This window comes from Heloderma suspectum, chromosome 5 (genome assembly GCF_057233095.1).
Source record: "Heloderma suspectum isolate Gila_16-S chromosome 5, 16-S_ref, whole genome shotgun sequence".
In the NCBI taxonomy this organism is placed as follows: Eukaryota; Metazoa; Chordata; class Lepidosauria; order Squamata; family Helodermatidae; genus Heloderma; species Heloderma suspectum.
The window spans coordinates 95,079,386-95,098,254 of NC_139462.1; the positions used below are offsets into that span (position 1 = coordinate 95,079,386).

General features: G+C 40.6%; 1 protein-coding gene across 1 annotated transcript in view; it reads left to right on the forward strand.

Annotated features, from left to right (window-relative positions):
- The first annotated feature begins 1,404 nt into the window (after positions 1-1,404).
- LOC146344138 (cyclic nucleotide-binding domain-containing protein 2-like) overlaps positions 1,405-18,869 on the forward strand; it is a 59,593-nt gene continuing 42,128 nt past the window's right edge. The window contains exons 1-6 of the mRNA XM_084856729.1: positions 1,405-1,515; positions 2,453-2,564; positions 5,563-5,640; positions 8,131-8,219; positions 10,377-10,539; positions 11,338-11,421. Coding sequence (XP_084712855.1) covers positions 2,508-2,564; positions 5,563-5,640; positions 8,131-8,219; positions 10,377-10,539; positions 11,338-11,421 — 471 coding nt within the window. The 5' untranslated portion in view covers positions 1,405-1,515; positions 2,453-2,507. The remainder of the gene's footprint in view (positions 1,516-2,452; positions 2,565-5,562; positions 5,641-8,130; positions 8,220-10,376; positions 10,540-11,337; positions 11,422-18,869) is intronic.

Consider the following 18,869-nt stretch of genomic DNA (forward strand, 5'->3'; position numbering starts at 1 on the left):
GTGGGAGGCTGCACAAGCAGAAAGCACCAACGTGTGTGGACTTGTAAGCCCTGAATGTACGTGTACAATCAGGTCCTGTATTTTTCTTATTGCTGATTGTGTATGCTGTCTGTTTACAGGTTTGTATGTAAATAGTTTTTATACTATATATAATGTATTTTTAAGGTTTTTAATCTTTTTAAACCACCTAGAGAGCTTTGGTGTTAGAAATGTAAAAAAATGAAATGAAATGTTGTGATCCCTTCCAGAGCCTTTCATCCAGGGTGCTTTTTAGTCCCTCTTACACTGTGGAAACATAGAAATTAATGTAATGCTTTTTTGAATACACAGGAATCTAGCTTTTAAACTGATTGATGGCCATGCAGGAAGGTGGGTTTACATACGTATTTCAAACTTTGGGTCCTTTTTGTGATCAGAAATACTTTTTCTGAAGCCAAGCATATTTCACAATTAAAAGGAGATACATAAATGATAAGCAGCAGTAGGATTGTTTCTCAAGTACCTTTGCCCCCACCATGTTAACTTTAATGACCCATTAGCACATATATATTTACCTATATAGGGTAAATAAACATTTGAGAGGTTTCTTCTTAGCTTAGGAAGAAGCTAAGAAACCTCTCATTCCCCCTCACAGAAGCACTGTGTTAATAGCTACCTAGTCTGGTGGCAGGCAGAAATCCAACTGGTGCAACTTCTCCCTGCACAGTAAGGGAAACCCAACCTGTTGAAAATCTGTCTTATAGCTGGGTGTTTTTGTGTTTTTTTTTTAAAGTTAGTTTGTATTCAATTTTTAAACTTTTATATATACAAACAAAACAAAGGGTTAGGAAAAAATAGAGGATAAGGGAGGTGTGGTGGGTTTTTGTTGTTTGAGACACACAGCTACTACAACAAAAAGAAAATACCCACTTCGGCTAGTGCTAACTGTACAAAGATAAGAGATATTAATGTGTATTAGTGTATGCAGTGCAAATATAGAAACGGACATCCGAGAGAAGTTGACAGCCGTAAGACGCTCTTGTTTAAGTTACCCAGCCTCGAGGTGTGGGGGTTAGCAACGGTATGTTTTTCTTTCGCGGGCGGCCTAAAGTTTCCATGTTTGCCTAAGCTGAGGAAGGGTCATTATTGCCCTTGCTTGCTTATGCCGCCGGGTAAGAGCAGACAGCTCCCTTGTCGTTATCTTTTCGTTTTGGTTCTCTGTTACCACAGGAATGAGCCCGCCCAAAGCTACTCCTGACCAGGCCGGTGGTGCTGGGGCCAGAGACAGGCTGAGCCATGGGCGCCGGAGAGCAGGCGGAGGAGGTAGGCGCTTTGTCCCCTGAAGGGGCCCTCTCTGCATGCCCTCGGCCGGGCCGCTCTCCTTCCCGCCCGCGCCATTCTCCCGCGCTCTCCCTCCTCACGCGCGCCTTTTGCCTTGCAGGGAGCGGCGGGAGGGTCGCCGAGACGGCGGCAGCGGTTCCGCCAAGCAGCCACGACCGTCGCGCATCTCTGTGGACTGGTCTTGAGCGGGAAAAGGTAACCCGACCTCCTCCGCAGGCCAGGCGCTCGGCTGCTTTTGGTCCAAACTCTCTCGTGGTTCCTGGGGTCAGACGGCGAGAGAGAGAGAGAGAGAGAGAGAGAGATCGATCTAGGCAGCCTCAGTCACCCGTCTTTAATATGGGTATATGGGGTTTAAGCCTCATAGGCTGAGTTTGGAAGGCTTACCTCATTGAATGCGTATATAAGGCTGGCATTACTCAGTGGGGAAGGAAATGCACTCTGCACATGCTACGGGCACTTTGTTTACTCATTGTCACACGTGATGCCTACTATTCAGAACAATGCCTTTCTTTAGCCCTTACAAGCCATGGCTAAAGATAGCACTTATATAATTGGTCCCTGTCTTCGAGTGGTTCCTTGGCACAGCGGTAAATAGATAGATTTTAAAAATAGGTTATCATGTTCAGAACACCCAGAGTTTACTTTCTCTCCTGTGACTTGATCTTCATTTGAGCCAGGACCTGGCCCTGAATTTCGATGAGCGGGCTCAACCCTGGTTATGTGAAGTGATAACAGAAGAGAAGCCTGTGTTTCTGAGTCTGTTTCTCCATTACAGAATAACTACCTACAGATCCCATACATCTGGCTTCCAGACACATTTGAGTTCTAGAAATGTGCAGTCCAATCCTATGCATGTTTACTTGGAAGTAAGCCCCAGTGGGGCTTACTCTGAGGTAAGTGTGCATAGGATCGCATCCTTAACCTAATACCTAAGTTAGGAACAGTTAGGTGATTCATTTATTTTTGTATATATATAAAATAATGTATATGCAGGCTATCCTGAACTCTTGGAGGAAGGGCAGGACAAAAACAAACAAATAAATAATGTGTATATACTGTGTATAAATAATGTGTATAAATAAATAATGTGTATATTCAGAATAGCTCATTATGGCACACTTTTCTTGTGTAGATATATTGAAAGGAGTCCAGCAGTACAATGGGCAACATTTCACCTGAAGAGGCAGATGAACTTCAGAAGTGACCTCTTGTTCAACGTCAATGATTATTCTAAACAACAGGTTGTGAGTATTTCTGATGCGTCATGAATCTTTAATCTCTAAAAGCCAGGGTGCTGGCCTTATGCAGCCTCAGTTTCCCATTTGTAACATGAAGAAAGTAATATTGGCCAATCCTACAAGTTGTGAGATCGTGTATGTGAATTGTTGGAAAACCTGAAATGCGCTATCTCTCTACAGATGAAATAAATGCTACTATTATTACTGGGCCATTCAGAGTAGAGTTGTGGTGCAGAATATATTTTGCATTGAAATGTGGCACATTGTATAACCATACATAATTATTTCATTATTAAGAATTATGTTTGATGTACACAAATTGTTCAAATAAAATAATTATTCCTATGCTGTGTACAGTTGGGAAAGAACAACATTGAACTGTGGTCTCTCTCGCATAAATCTCCCAGAAACCCATACACTTGAGAACAGCTACTATGCTTTCTCATTTAAATGGTTGTAAGTTAAATGCATCTCCAAGTTTGGCAGCAAGCATGTCTCACAGTCACTAGCCTCTGAGTGTTGAATGTGGAACCAGAAAATAGGGTTTCAGTTCTGTGTTCTGTCATGGATTGAGTGGCGAGCCATGAACTCTCAGCCTCACTATCTGCAGAATTGAGGTAAAAGTGCCAAGTCCTGAAGGGCTATTTAGAGGATAGTTTCTCAGTTGTAAGCATTTGTACAGAACATAACATTTTGTAATGTCATATCTAGTGATAGTTGGCATATCCTATCCTAAGCACTTATTTTTCAGGCATAGCAAATCACACGATCACACTATAAAACTGCTATATTAATGGCCAGCATTCACATGTGAGGTGTAATAATGCTAATGCATTTTTAAAAAGTGAAAATATGGCTTTTGGCGAGTCACAGTTCATTTCTTTATTTAGAAAATTTCCAGCCCACTCTTTGGCCTGAAGGCTCACAGAGTTTTCTTTGATTATTCTGATTTTCATCCAGAAGGTGATGGATACATTAGTGGGAGAATTTAAGCACACCCTCTTTTTGTTTGGGAACAAGGTGATCAGCATTTTGTAGAGGCACATATACTTGGATGTGCTCCCGATAAGCTAATTATGACTTGTATCCAGAGCACTCCTTGCACAAGCAGAGAGTACTTCCTGCCCCTGTAAAGTGAGGTGTCTGCAGCTGTAGCCCTGCCCTTCCTCATGCCGCATTCTAGAGTGCTCTGTCTCCTGACCCTCAGGAATGGTGTTTCTGGGAATACTAGGGGCTGCACTAGGAAGGAGGGGATGAGAAAGCCCTGATGCATGAGTTTGCAACTCTGCTTGCAGTTCTCTAGATCCAAGTCATTAATTAGCAGAAGATCTTATTCAAATTACAAAACAATTGTGTTATTACCAGACTTGTTATTTTAACAATGCCGTCCCTGACTCTAAGCCCAATTCTATGCATAAATAAAACCTGTAGCACTTTAAAGACAAACTAATTTATGATGACATAAGCTTTTGTGGACTAAAGTTCACTTCATCAGATGCATCAGAAGCCACCTTGAGCACCCTTTTTAGTTGGACATTTCAAGAGTGACTACATGAGAAGGGTTGTTGTTGTTCAGTCGTGTCCGGCTCTTCATGACCCCACGGACTGTAGCACGCCAGGCCTTCCTGTCCTCTACACTCTCCCAGAGTGTGCTCAGGTTCATGTTCATTGCATTGGTGATGCTATCTAGCCATCTCATCCTCTTCCGCCCCCTTCTCCTTTTGCCTTCAATCTTTCCCAGCATTGGGGTCTTTTCCAGGGAGTCATGAGAAGGGCAGCCTTCTCCATTGTGACCCTCCAGTGAGGTTCCTCTGGCACCTATGTTGATGCCTTTTCAGCATCAGACAAGTAGTCCTTTTTAATTGTTCCAGACTTTTAAAGGTTTTATTATCTTAGGGTGCAATCTTATGCATGTTTATACAGAAAAAAGTCCTACAATTTCCAGGATACCCCAGCCAGCATGGCTGGCTGGAGGGAGCCTGGGAGTTGTATGACTTTTTCTGTGTAAACATACATAGGACTGTGCCCTTAATGTGGGTAAGCTCTTGTGTTTGCTGAGCTGTATTTACTGTCAAACATTTATTGCTTATGGCCAAAGGCCTTGGTAATAATTCAAACACATTCAAAAGATACGATACAATAAATCACATTTATTGATATGAGTATAGTTGTTTATGCTGCTTTTGACTTGTTGATTTTAGTGTTCAGTTTGATTATATATACACACATACTGTTTTATGTTTTTAATTTTTTACTTATTGTTTGGTCTAAGAACAGTTTTGTAATAGAGTTACTCATAAGTTAAATAGTATATATACGCAGGTGAGGATGAAAAATGTAAACATGGTGTCAAATGACAACAGAATGTAAAACATACAGTCTGAAGCAATTCAGTTAAAAACATAATATCCGTTCACAACAGCAGAAATTGGTGATAACACAGTCATCCTACATTTGCTATGTTAATTAGTACTTGTGGTGAGATAGAAAATCTCTATTTTCTGTTGCTTTTCATGCATCTGGTGAAGTGAACTCTTATCCATGAAAGCTCAAGCTATGAAAAGGTGCGACAGGACTCTGTTGTTTTGCTGCAACAGATTGAAACATCCAGTAGGTTAATCATACGCATGTTTACTTGGACTTAAGTCCCACTCTGTTCAGTTCTATTTATACCCAAGTAAAAATGCACTGGATTGTAGCCTATGGCTTTAGTCCTTTCTGTGCTTACTGGGAAATAGTCTCTATTAAATAAAATGGGATTTGCTTCCAAGAAAACATGCAGAGAGAGAGAGAGAACATGTTCTTGAAGAACTACATCTCTAAAGTATACAGTAACCTGTTTCTAGAAAATAGTCACTCCAAGATAAATACAGAGGTGAAAGAGGTACCCATGACTGCGGTGCACACCTTTATATTGTATGAGGTATCCCGAGTATCAAGGGGAATAGCTATACTACAGTCAATGATGAAGGCACTAGATAATGTTTATATTTCCTTTGTGTAGCAAAACTACAGTTTTGAAAAGCTTAAGCATCTGTTACATATTTGTTCAAAACAGAGAAGGCAGCAAGACATCCTGCAGGTAAGAAAAAAATAAATACTTCATATGATCATTATGTGATTCAAAGCAATAATATGAAAAGGTATATGTTATAACGATTCTTGCTCGTACACAAATATTTCGCAGTAGTCCTTCAGACTATTTTCAGCATCATTCAACATCTGTCTCTCATGGATTATACTTACTTACATGTTTTAAAAGTCCTATGTCATTTTGTCCCCAAATCCCAAGATAGACAATAGCCATTTTAAAATACAAAAGTTCTGATAGTGCACGTTATTTATTATGGGATGCACATGTGGATCCAAGGAGGATCTCAGTGCTAAAGTTTTTATGTTTTGTATGTGTAAAGCATATCCAGCAAGTGATCTATACTTGAAAAGCTATCTGCTGGGTAGGGCATTTGTATTTTTAAAAAAAACTAACAAAAAACCTTGGAGAGGCTAATTCCTTAAATAAAGACGATAAGGATGAAAAATATAGCCCAGTAGGGTCATAGTTCAAAAACGGATCTTATGGTTAAGTAAATGTGATTAAGAACACAGCTATATATTCCAAACCTAAAATCAGCAGGACTGGCTGCCAAAGTAATATGTTCAGGATTTGGGTTCCAGGCACAGAACCTGTTTTGATCACATTCTTGTACTAGAAGCATTGGAACTTGCTTTTGGGGGGAAAGGTAAGAGATGCTGTTTATCATAAGCAGCCTTTAGTCAATGCTGTCTGTAACAAAGGGTGTTTGTGTGATGTAAGCAGCTATAGATAATAGTAGAACACACCTGGGTATTTCTATAGGACCAGATATTTCCCCATTGTCTTCATTCCCTCTGTTTCTATAGTTACCTATTGCAAAGGTGATACTTTACCTCTTCATCCTTAAGTAAACTGCATAATCGCCCTCATATTTTAATGTATAAAGAAACATTTACTTCACTTTGTTAGCTATCTGTAAAATAAACAGGCTTTTAGAGCTCATAGATTTTTTTGTTTAAGTGTTTCAGTTTAAAAAGCTTTTTTGTAAACACGAGTGTCATTGTAAACCATCTGACAAATATTGACAAAACTTTTTTCTTAACATTGCATCATGAGGTGTTGCTTTGTATATTATTGCAGTAACCAACAAGCTAAGGAATTCTTTTGTATCAAAGCATATGCCAGAGATTTATTTGACTCAGTAAACATGTGCTATATAAATCAGTATTTCTTGAAACCATTAGCAATATTAACAAAGTAAAACAGCCATCAATTGATGGTTGCTTCTGCTAATGCAGTTATTTGGATTCTTTCCATTACTAACTTTCTCTAGAAATCAATTTAAAGAAAGTATAATTCCAAAATTGGAGTTTCTTCTTATAAAGGAGGCTATTCAGATGCTTCTGCTAAGAAAACTGCTCTGGAAGATTCCGTTTTGACATGTATTTTCCGCACATGTCACGTGTGAGCCCTAGAAAAGGTCTAACTTTCTGTATTGTTTATCTGTCTAATTAGATCTGCTAAGAACATGTCAGGGATTTTCAGTGGCAGGTGAGGCCAAGCTGCTTAAAATGTTGCTTTAGTTGCATTAGGGCAACATTTTGTGTCACTGCAGCTAACTGATTGGGGAGGCACATCTGGTGTTCTTCCTACTTGGAGGCTCCTGGCTGCTGCTGTTTAGTTCCTTGTTGTGTTTATAGCTGTCATTAATCATCTATGATGCATGTCGCTTCTGTGAGTTTTTCCTTGAGAAACAAACAAGCAAAAATAACCAGTGTTCAGGTTCAGTCTTGTAATTTAGCTATCAACTATTTGCTGGGATAAGTAGTTACTAGAAGAAAGTTCAGTGCAGAAAGTACTGATAGTGACAGTCACATTATTAACAGTGGTCATTTGTAGTGCAGCTGTTGTTAATAATGTGATTGTCACTATCAGGACTTTCTGCACTGAATTTCCATCTTACCTCATGGTTTACAATTCCAACCCCCCCCCCCAGCACACGCACGCACGTACCATATGAACTGTGTAACCCCGCCCCCCCAGCCAAACTTTCCATTATGTTCCATGTATATGATGAAGTGGACGCTTATGCCAAAATAATTTGTTAGTTATTTAAGATGCCACAAGACTCCTTGTTGTTTTTGGTCAGAGACTGAGTTTCATCTTCTTTTTATCTTAATTTTGGTTTCTGTCTAGTTAGGTTTTTGCTCCCAACTCTCTCCAGTTAGGCATATGCATCCAGGTCTATGCTCCTTTTTGTTTGATGAGAGAAGAGTAAAAAAGTTTATTAATCCATAAATAAACAAGCATTGCAATATCCCTTTAAGCTACAGGGAAGGGAGGGAGAGTGTGAACCCTACCATACGCCACACAAATTATTGAGCTATCTTCTGGATGAGGAAATAATGTTCTTAATAGAGCAAAGGGGCTCGGAATATTCCTGAAATGAAGTTCCTACCATGGAGTGCATAGCAAAACAGTTAATCCAGCCCTGTCCATGATCCCAATATTAAATATAAAACAGGCTCTTTTCCACAGATACAAGCATGCTTGAAGACAAACAGAGCCTTTCAGTGCTTGCCTAGCAAAACACAACTCCAGTTGTGCCAAGCTTTCATCTACCAAAAGTGAGTAAGAAGCCTGGGCGCTACATGTATATTGAGGATGGGATCCATTCCATAAGGTTCCTTCTGAAAGCTGGGTCAGGAGGTGAACATTTTTCAACAAGGCTGAAATCCTTTTGATTAAATATTTATAATACATCAGATATGCCCTTCCCCATTAAAATAAAATATTGACAAATGGAAACTACACAATACTTATTTGGTATTCCGTAATTTCAACAGCCATCTTCTAATGGAGAGCTTCTGGACCTTTGGTGACTAAGAGAAAAATAATAATATAGGTGCTGCTGCTCTCAAGGAGTAATCTACAAAGATGCATTAAAACTGTACTGCATTTTTCCTCCTTTATACTATATGGCCCTTCCTGTAAAATGGAAATCAAGGCTTTTTAAATTCTTACCACACTTCTTTGAAGGAATATGATGTAATCCTCATTTTGAAGATGAGAAAATGTCAAGATGAAGGCATACTATACAAAAAGAGAAGTCACTGCAGGTTCTTTATCCATGGTGTGAGCCTGTTTTTGCAGTTTGCATGACAGACACACATATTAGTAATCAAATACTGGTCAGCTTTGCCACTCATCTGATGCCTCAGATGGGTTGCATGCCCTTTAAATAAATTAATTGATTCAAGCACTGCATGCAAGTTTATCTGTTCAGCCTTTAGTTTATTTTAAAAAATGCATATTCTTTTAAAAGCGTTTCAAACTGTTCCAGGAATGGGGTGAGAGTGATGACCTCATAGGTGTTAGCAAATAGGGTTGATTCAAGCTATACCAGTGAATAACTGCACAACTTTTATATAGATTTGGCTCAGTTGTAACAACAACCCAAAGTACAGGTTGAGTATGGGTTGTTGTTGAATCATGGGTTGTTGTTACTTGCAAACCTTGTGCTATGGTTTAACTATGTGTTTTTAACCATGAACAACCCAGAGTTCACAACCCAGCAACAAACCATGGGTTCTCTTCTTGGGTTGGTCATGGTTAACAACCCATAGTTAAACCATAGCACAGATTTCACACATAATGACAACCCACGATTCAACAACAACCTATACTCTGGGTTGTCGTTATGTGCGGACCAGGCCTGAGAGTTTACCTCAAATGGAAGTACTTGTTTACAAAGTAGTGAAGCTGCCTCTACCATTCTTGCAGCACTACATTTGTACAGTTGCACAAATGGAAGTGACTTGCCTAAATTCAGATATCCAGCAAAGCAGTGGATGAATTCCATGAGTGATCTCCCAGGCTGTGTCATCGACTTACAGTGCAATCATATATGTATGTTCACTCAGAAGTAAGTCCAGTTGAATGCAATGGGTCTTACTGACAGGTATGTGTGTAAAGGATTGTGGCCTAAGGGTGCAATCCTATGGCCCCTAGAGAGAGTCTGGGGGGCCATAGGATTGTTAGGATTCCCAGCACCAATGTCATAGACAGTGCTGAGATCTCGGAGCTGAGAATCAGAGCTCCCTGCCTTGTCCTCCTTGCAGCTTGTGCGGAAAGGACTGTGGTAGCTGCCTCTAGAGAGCGAGGGGGCGGTTTCTGTGGGTGAGGTGGGGAGGAGATGAGGGCGGCTGGCTTACAAAGAATCCTCTAGTCACCTAGAGCCTCCTCTAGCCTCCTCCCTCTCCCTCCACACTGCCCCAGGCAGGGCAGGAGGATTGCATTCCTCTCACTCTGCATAGAATGACCGTAAGCCCCTGAGTTCAGGGGCTTACGATCATTGAGGGAACTTCCCCTAGGATTGTTCCCTAAATTGCAAAAAACAGTTATTTCCAGTTAATTAAAAAAAACACCAGAATATTTATTTACTTCATATATTTCTGGTTCTTTTGCCCTCTTCAATGAATGCTTGAGATGATTTATAATAAAACCATAAATACAATAGAATGCAACAGTTTGAAACAAAACTAAAACTAAAACAAAAACTAAGTTGACATGTATGGGATTGTACAGTAAAACATTTGTATGGGTAGGAAGAGCCACCATTAGGATAGTAATTATTTTTTAAATAGTTATTGATATTGACATCTTTCTAAAAAATTTTGGTTGCCAAACTACTTGCTCTCAGATAGCTGCAGTTACATCTCTTTATTTTACTTATAGCAGTCATTACTGCATTTATGTTTATATATTTCAAATTGTTTCTACAGGTATGAAGCTCGAACAATCATTATAAAGCAAGGACATGTGGCAACTGAATGTTATTTAGTGTTGTCTGGAAAATTAAAAGTCATCATGGCTGATGCAAATTTAAAAACCAAGATGTTCACCCCTGAAACATTATGTGAAGTAGAAGAGGGAGATTTCTTGGGGGTAACTATTTTTTTCTTCATGTAACTTGTGGGAAACACCGCTTTTCAGTGTAGAGATTTGAAAAACATGACAGAAGCACTCAAATAATTTTTTTGAAATAAAATTCTAATTAGGTAATTTTCACTGCAATCATATACATGCCTATTTAGAAGTAAGCCCAGTTCTAAAATACAGTTGTTGCTGTTGTTATAAGTTTGTTTTAAGTTAAATATAATTGACTATATAGAAAGAAATGTATGAAGTTGTGCAACCAGCTAACATGCTACTAGGGAACAATCCTATGGCTACTAGATGTTGCCTGTGCTCCGAGGTCGGTTCCCGGAAATCCAACCTCCCCCCTCATCTGCGCTGGCTTGGACGCAGCACGGAGTAGCCCCGTCCTCCGCGCTCGCAAGAGGAGCATGAAGTGACTGAAAAGGGGCGGGGCTGGGGGGCGTTCTGGGGCGGGGAGAGCAGAGCTGCACATCCAATGCATCGAATGGCAGCTTCCTCTCCCGGTCGCCCCCCCGCCGCCACCGCTAGACATCCGAAAACAGCTGTCTAGTGAAAATAGCAAGGCAGGAGAGGCGCAGAGGGAACAATCTCCCCTCTGTGCCTCTCCTGCCTTGCTTTGGATAGGCGGTCGCCTCTGACTTCAGAGGCGGCCGCCTATCTTGATAGGATTGCACCCCTAATGTATTTGTTTTTCGTATAAAAAATTATCAGTTATAATTTATTATATTATTAAATTCTTGTACCTACCGCTCTGCAGTCCTATCAAAAGGTAAACTTGAAACTACTCTTTTTCTTTTCTTCAAGGAAACCTGCCTGTTGACTAATACAAGACGTCTTGCTTCGGTTATATGTAAAACTGATACAGAACTTGCTGTGATAGACAAGGAGGTACATACACAAATCATCCCCCAAATGCATTACGCATTAATGCATTCTTGCTTAATGTGAAATTAGCTGATTTTCTCTACTAACATTTTTAAATATATTTAACAATATTGTAATATTAAAGTTTGTCTGGAATGGATCCTATGCAAGACTACTGGGCAGGTACAACCACAGAAAAAAAGAATATATATATTGTAAAACCAGTTGCTTATATAAGGTTCAACGTAGAGCCATTTTAGAGTGCAATTTATGTATAAGGAGCAGCTTCATGAATGGTGTGGGGTTTTTTTTGACAGAGTTAATTATGAATTAATATCTTAGAAGACAAAGCATATTCACCAGGGTTGGCCAACAATTTCAGCCAGCAAGGCAAAGTGGGATTCTTGCACTTCTTTTGGCCTGTCCAGCACTTTTCCAAGTGATTTTGCTTTGGAATGGTTCTGGCCGGTCAAAAGCACTGTGCAAAATCCCATTTCTCACCTGGAAGGCAGTGTTTCAAGCTGGTAAGGAGAAGTTCTCTCTCATTTCCTGTTCAGAGAAGTGGCTCGTAAGGTCAGCCTATTAGCACCCTGAATGGACGTCTTCTGTTAGAGCAATCCTAAAACACACAATTATCTGCAAAGTTATATTGTTCAAGTTAAGTTTATTTTTGTTTCAGACAAAAGCCATAACAATGTTTCAAGTAGTCTTTGACATAAATTCAGACTAGGCAAATATAAACATGATGATGTTTTTTAAATAATTAATACAGGAACAGGTATCGTTAGCGGAGAACATACGTTAGGTAACATCACTTAGATCCAAATTAGGGATGTACAAAACACTTACTGGTTTCGTCCAGGGACATCTGCAGTGGGGGGGAGGCGCTCTGTCTCTCCCCCGAAATCCTACCCCGGCTGGCTCCGCTCTGCAGGAACTCCGCAGAGCCGCCGGCCGGGTGCATCCACACAGCAGGTCTGCGGACGCAAATGGCGGCCAGCATAGCAGCCACCATTTGCATCCCTTCACTGTGCCGTGATAGGCTACGTAAATAGTTACGTAGCCTATCACGGCAAAAACGGGGATGCAAATGGCAGCTGCTACGCCATTTGCGTCCCTGCTCTGAGCCGTGATAGGCTACAAAGATACTTACGTAGCCTATCACGGCTTGCCAGGGGACGCAAATGGCGGCTGGCATAGCGGCCGCCATTTGCGGCTGCAGCCCAGCAGAGGCTAGAGCCGCTGGAGCTGCTGCTGGAGCTGCCGCCGGAGCCGCAGCCAGGTAGGCTCCCTTTCGCGGGGCTTTCGCGGGGTGGTGGGGTGGGTTGCTCCGTTCCGCCACGGATTCCGGGGGGCCAAATTCACTGGAATTCGGCCTCCCTGGGATCCGTGGCAGAATTCTCTAACATCCCTAATCCAAATGACAACCAAGCATAGGAGCATCAACAACTTTCAGTTTTAATTGAGCCAGCACTAAGGCAAATATATAAACTGCTTATTTTCATTAGGACACAAAAATTTGGGGGAGAGTGGACCCATGCTCATAGTCCTTTAACAACTGGAAGAGAAACTTATTTTGAACAGATACAGTTTTAGAACAGGAAAACAAACATGTCCTTTGCTGCAAATTGTTGTTGTTGTTCAGTCATTCAGTCACAGAGCCACAAATTAAAGGGGAACCAAATTAATGAGACTTACTAAGTAAACATACTTAGGATTGCACTTTAGACATCCTATCCAGTATGTTGCCAGAAATATCTGCTTATGATACTGTAGTGCAGTATCTGTGAGGTGAATCACAATTTGTGTGAAACACAAGAGTTACTCCTTATGTTGAAATTTTTGCTGTTTTTACAACAGCAGTTTTTACTCATGGCTCTGGGGCACTTACTATTTAAAAGATATTTATAAGCAGCATGTTTTCATGAGGCAAAGGGTGCCAGAAGTTTCTTTTGTCAATACAAATGGCTCTCTCAAGCTATTTAAGTCATGAATCTCTGATCTAATGATTTATGTATCTTGATATTTTATATAGCAGCATCAATCACTCTGTTTTTCCTCTGTGTACTCTCATTTTTCCCTGGCAAAGCAGAAATGGGTGGTATTAATTATATTAGAACATTACACATGTCTGCATTTTAAAATCCCCACATGAAGCAGTTCTATTGCTGCAGTTGTTTGAGTGAAGCAGTGTATGAGCCAGGACATCAACAGTGGTGATGGATCCTCTTGATGCTTTGCTCATCAGTTTCTTTCCTCAACAAGGGTAGCAGAGGTGGGGGGAATTGCATGAGTGGGGCCTGCCTGGGATCAAGTGTTGGCAAGACCAACCCAAGACATTTCGCTGCTTGAGGTGGAACACCAAATGACATCTTCCCCCACCCTCAACTCAAAGTTCATAGTACCCAAGCCTGGTCAAATTATTTTGGCATCTGAGAAAGAAAACCCCAGAAGTACCTCTCACTGGGTGTAAAAATATAATAAGATGAATTAAATAAGAATTTGCTGCCCTCCCATGACATCTAAAATCAGCTGCCTGTGATGTCTGTCTTACCCTGCCTAATGGTAGGGCAAGCCATGCATGTAATTGTGTATGCCTGCCTCATGCTGGATGCCCATAATCACCCACAACTACAGCTAAAGAGATCGTTTGACAGGGAGATTTTTAAACATATGAACCAAAGCACTGACCTGGTTTGCATGTAACGGCAATTCCTGGGCTGTTTAACCCAGGAATTGCTGGTATCTAGCAGGATCGAGCATGCACACTGACTCCTGCATGTTCATCGTTTCTGCTTTCAATTAACAACCCAGGAACGCCCCATTCCTTGGTTGTTAAGTCATCTGAACCCAGAAACTCTGGGTGGTTTAGGGGTTTAACAACCCAGAGTTAACCCAACCACAAACCATGGGTTAACTCTGAGTTGTTAAACCCCTAAAACACCCAGAGTTTCCGGGTCCAGATATCATGATAACAACTCAGGAATGGGCTGTTCCTGTGTTGTTAATTGAAAGCAGAAGCAATAAGTGCATGGGAGGCAGCAGGCTCATTCGCTGCCGCTCAGCCTCAACAACCGTTAGTGTAAACAATCCATGGGTTGTTTTTATGTGCAAAATGGGTTACTGTCTTAGCTACTGAGCTTTAACCAATAGGATGTCACAAATGCAAGTGTGGTTATCATTATAAAAAGGATGCAATGTTATTCTTTTATGAAGAAAGGATATTTATGAATGTGACCTTTTCTACATGAGGCATTTATTGTGCACTCATCATTCCTCACTTTTTTAATGGGTTCTTTAGATGACATTGTGACCCTCCAGTTTCACTTCTGTTTTTAAAGAGCTGCTTCCCATATTTTCTTTAGAGCAGGGAAAGTGCAGGATTATTTCTGAAAGCGAAACAAAACACATTTCCCCACTTGTAATTTAGGGACATCAGAGAATTCCGCACGAATTTAAATGGGATCAAATTCTGAGAAATCTGGTCCACGGAATCCTCCTTGGAATGGAGCAGCCCGGTCGACCTGGACCGGAGCTCATGCAGACCCTTTTTTTTTTGTCTGCTGAATGGCGGATTTTACGAAAATAATTACGAAAAGAAATCCGTAAATCAGAAAAGGAGGAAGAAGAATGCGAACAGCTTTACCCTTTTTACGAGGCATTTTCTCTGTGACCTTAGGCTTTCTTTCGCTGGGGCTGAGTCTTGAACTCCACGGAAATCCTCCATATTTTCAGTTTATTGTCTGTGGAGGTCAGGTCAGGTCAGGTCTGGTGAGGTCAGGTGTGGTCAGGTGACCGGAAGTTACATGGGGAATCCCCGCGAAGGGCTTTACCCTTTTTTACGAAAATAAATATGCATTTTCCTTATGACCCGAGGCTTATGGAGACTGACGGTGGGCATGTGGAAAGGATTTTTTGGGGAGCCGGAAAAAAACAGGGGAATCTGGGGCATGCGGATGGCAGAACGGGGCGGCCCTCGGCTCTGCAGAATCCTCACGGAGCGGAACCGCGGATTCCCCACTGGAACGGACGGTGGGGAATCTGTACATCCCTAGTGTAATTACATTATTCCACTATACCACAGCATCACCTAGAGGTTATGTAGTGGAAAAGCAGGAAAGGAAAAGCTGTTTGTGTAGAGCTTGGATCGCAATTCTGCAACAAAACCGAAAGTAGATACAGTGGATTAACAACCCCGTGTGGAATATATAGAAAGGGCCTAAGGAATAAATTATATGCAGTTGCTGCTTTGTTGATTCCAGAAAATAAGAAATACAAAGTATTGGTAAAGTATTATACATTACACCTTAATTTCTCTCTTGGTATAGAAATATGCAAGTTACATGGACCCTTGTATTGAGAATGGTAGCTAAATGTCAGTAAGATACAGATCAAGGTTGGTTATATATGCAAAATTTTTAGTTAGTTCGGATAGTGATCTATTCACAGAATATTTCGTATTTGAGTAGAAATGCATGTACCAGTAGTGGCTTACAGATTATTGTAATGATGCAGGAAATCACAGCATCTATTTAACTCACAGTTGTTCAAAAATAACAAGGTTATAAACTTTGATCCCCAGGCATATATTTTAAAGTTTATATGTTGTGTTCTCTTTTAGGGCAAGGACCCAGAGCTACTTCACATAGCGAAAATATTTGCCACAGTTCTACCTTTTTTGTTTTTACAGGAGAAGTAGTAATTAAAGGCACTAGCTGCAATGTTTCAGTATGGTCATTGTTGTAAAAAAGCTCTAGAAATGAATTAATGGCCAAGATGTAGTTTCCTTTATTTAAAAATCTTGTTCATTGTATTATTTATAAAATAGAAAAGAATTATGAGAACTCCATTAACCTAGTCACCTTTTTCTCCCCCAAAGGGTAATTGAGTGCTAATGGAGACTTGTCAACGGCTAGGACTTATTCAATATCGCAGTTCACTGAAAGAGTGTAATTACGTTATTGCTTCATCTTGTTATTCCAGTCATAATTTACATGCACATTTAACTGTTTTTTTTCCAATTAAAAATATGTATTAGCCACATTTTAACATCTGGACTTATTCTCATAGTTAATAATATACTTATCTGTCATGTCAGTACAAGAAGCGCAACTTACTCAATTTATAGTCATGACTTGCAGTTATCATTTTCGTACCGTCGTTCCAATTATATGTGTCATAACTACAGCTTTTGTTATTAGGTTTACCTCCACTTCTTGCCCAATCCTATAAGCTCATTAGGATGACCGGATGCTGAAAAAAAATGGACAGGGTAATGTACCTTTAATAGTTGACATGTACAGTTAGTATTGTACTATAGTATATATAATACCCTGTAACATTTGTGCATACATGACCCAGTATGGGCCAGGTGGCACATAGCTACTTTCCAGTTTTAACTGCTGATTTCTGATAAACTTCAACAACTACCAATTCCTAATGTAGCCTGAATGTTTCTTTTCCTGTGTCTATATTAGTGATTAAGATACTGCCTATGGAAACTCCCCCATTGGCATGAAAAGAGTCGAATCCATTCCTTCTACATTATCATTAGGATGATGACCTTAGGGCAAAATCCTGTGAAATGTGCCCTGGATACTCATAAGCCTCCGAACTTGGAACCTTATGAGTTTCCAATGCAGAGCAAGGGGGTGTGTTGCACCACCCTGCTCTGCATTTTAGCTAGACAGGCAATTTTGCCCATGTAGCAGAGGTTGCGGGGGGGAGGTTGGCAGTGGCTGGGGATACCTCGAAGCCCCATGTCCCCTCCCCCCCGCCCCAGAATGCCTCCTTTCACCCCTGATGAGCTTGCATTTGTGAGCTCATAACAGCAGCCAGCATGGTTCTCTCCACATTGGCTACAAGGGGACAGGAAGCACAGTTTCCAAGCTTGGAGCCAGGAAACCAAAATATCCTATGTCTGCCAGACGCTGTCTAGGGGGCATAGGATTGCTCTCCCCATTACTTTTATACAGATAGATTCTGTATTTGTACTCTTTCAACAGTGGATATTAACTGAAGTTGTAGTTAATGAAGTTTGTATGCTAGTTTGCCCTGGGATTCAGTGTAGGGTTCTTCTGTAAAGAATGTTTTTCAGCCATTAAGTTTGTTACACTGCTTTTTATACTCATTATTGGACTTACAGCTTGCTTCAAATATCAATATTTCCTCTGTACTGTTTACATACTGCTCTTTCACACTTTACATTGCCATGTCAGTTAGTGATGAGCATGTCCCACTATTACCTGAATTTCCTTGATTGAAATTTTACACAGGCTACCAAAGAACAAGCCAAGAAAGCAGCAGATAATTACAAAATCAGTTACTATTCATTATTCATTCATTTATTTAATAGTGGGCCATAGGCCATTCAGATCAGTTACTGTATCTACAAGCAAAATAAAGAGATGGAAAAACTATGTCTAGGTAAATATTTAGCAGCCATTATCAATGTTTTTTTTAGGCAGTAGCCCAGTCTGAGGATAGAAAAAGTGGAATAATTCTTAGGTGCAAATTGCAAGGAAATTTAAAAATTAACATGGGCAACAATCCACCTAGATTTTTCTTGTCTTGAAAGAGTGCATACGTCAACCCAGCTTGACCGTATCTGTTTGTTGCCATTGAATATCTATTTCCTTTACAGAAAGTAGTGAAAATCGATAACTGGTAAATACTGCAAAAAGAAAAGAAAAAAGGAGAGTGTATGTATAAGCCTTTTTATGGTAACTCATTGTTCATATGTATTATAGTACATAAGAGATTTTCCAAGTCCAGAGATTATTAGTGCTCTCCTACTTTTATTTTTTCCATTTAACTGAAGGATCAGCTATAAATTATATGCTGCAAATTCTAGGTATGTTTAAAGTGAAAAAGCTTTTCCCAGTGTTCTATTGATAAATTAATACATCTATAACAGTTGTTGTTGTTGTTTAGTCATGCCCAACTCTTCGTGACCCCATGGACCATAGCACGCCAGGCCTTCCTGTCCTGCGCTGTCTCCCGGAGCATGCTCAAGTCCATATTCATTGCATCAGTGATGCTATCTAGCCATCTCATCCTCTGCCGTCCCCTTCTCCTTTTGCCTTCAGTCTTTCCCAGTATCAGGGTCTTTTCCAGAGAGTTTTCTCTTCGCATTAGGTGGCCAAAATATTTGAGCTTCAGCTTCAGTATCTGTCCTTCCAATGAACACTCAGGGTTGATTTCCTTTAGGATGGACTGATTTGACCTCCTTGCGGTCCAAGGGACTCGTAAGAGTCTTCTCCAGCACCACAGTTCGAAAGCATCCATTCTTCGGCGCTCAGCCTTCCTTATAGTCCAGCTCTCACAGCCATACATTACTACTGGGAAAACCATAGCTTTGATTAGACGAATCTTTGTCGGCAAGGTGATGTCTCTGCGTCTTACTATGCTGCTTAGGTTTGCCATAGCTTTCCTCCCAAGGAGCAAGCGTCTTTTAATTTCATGGCTACAGT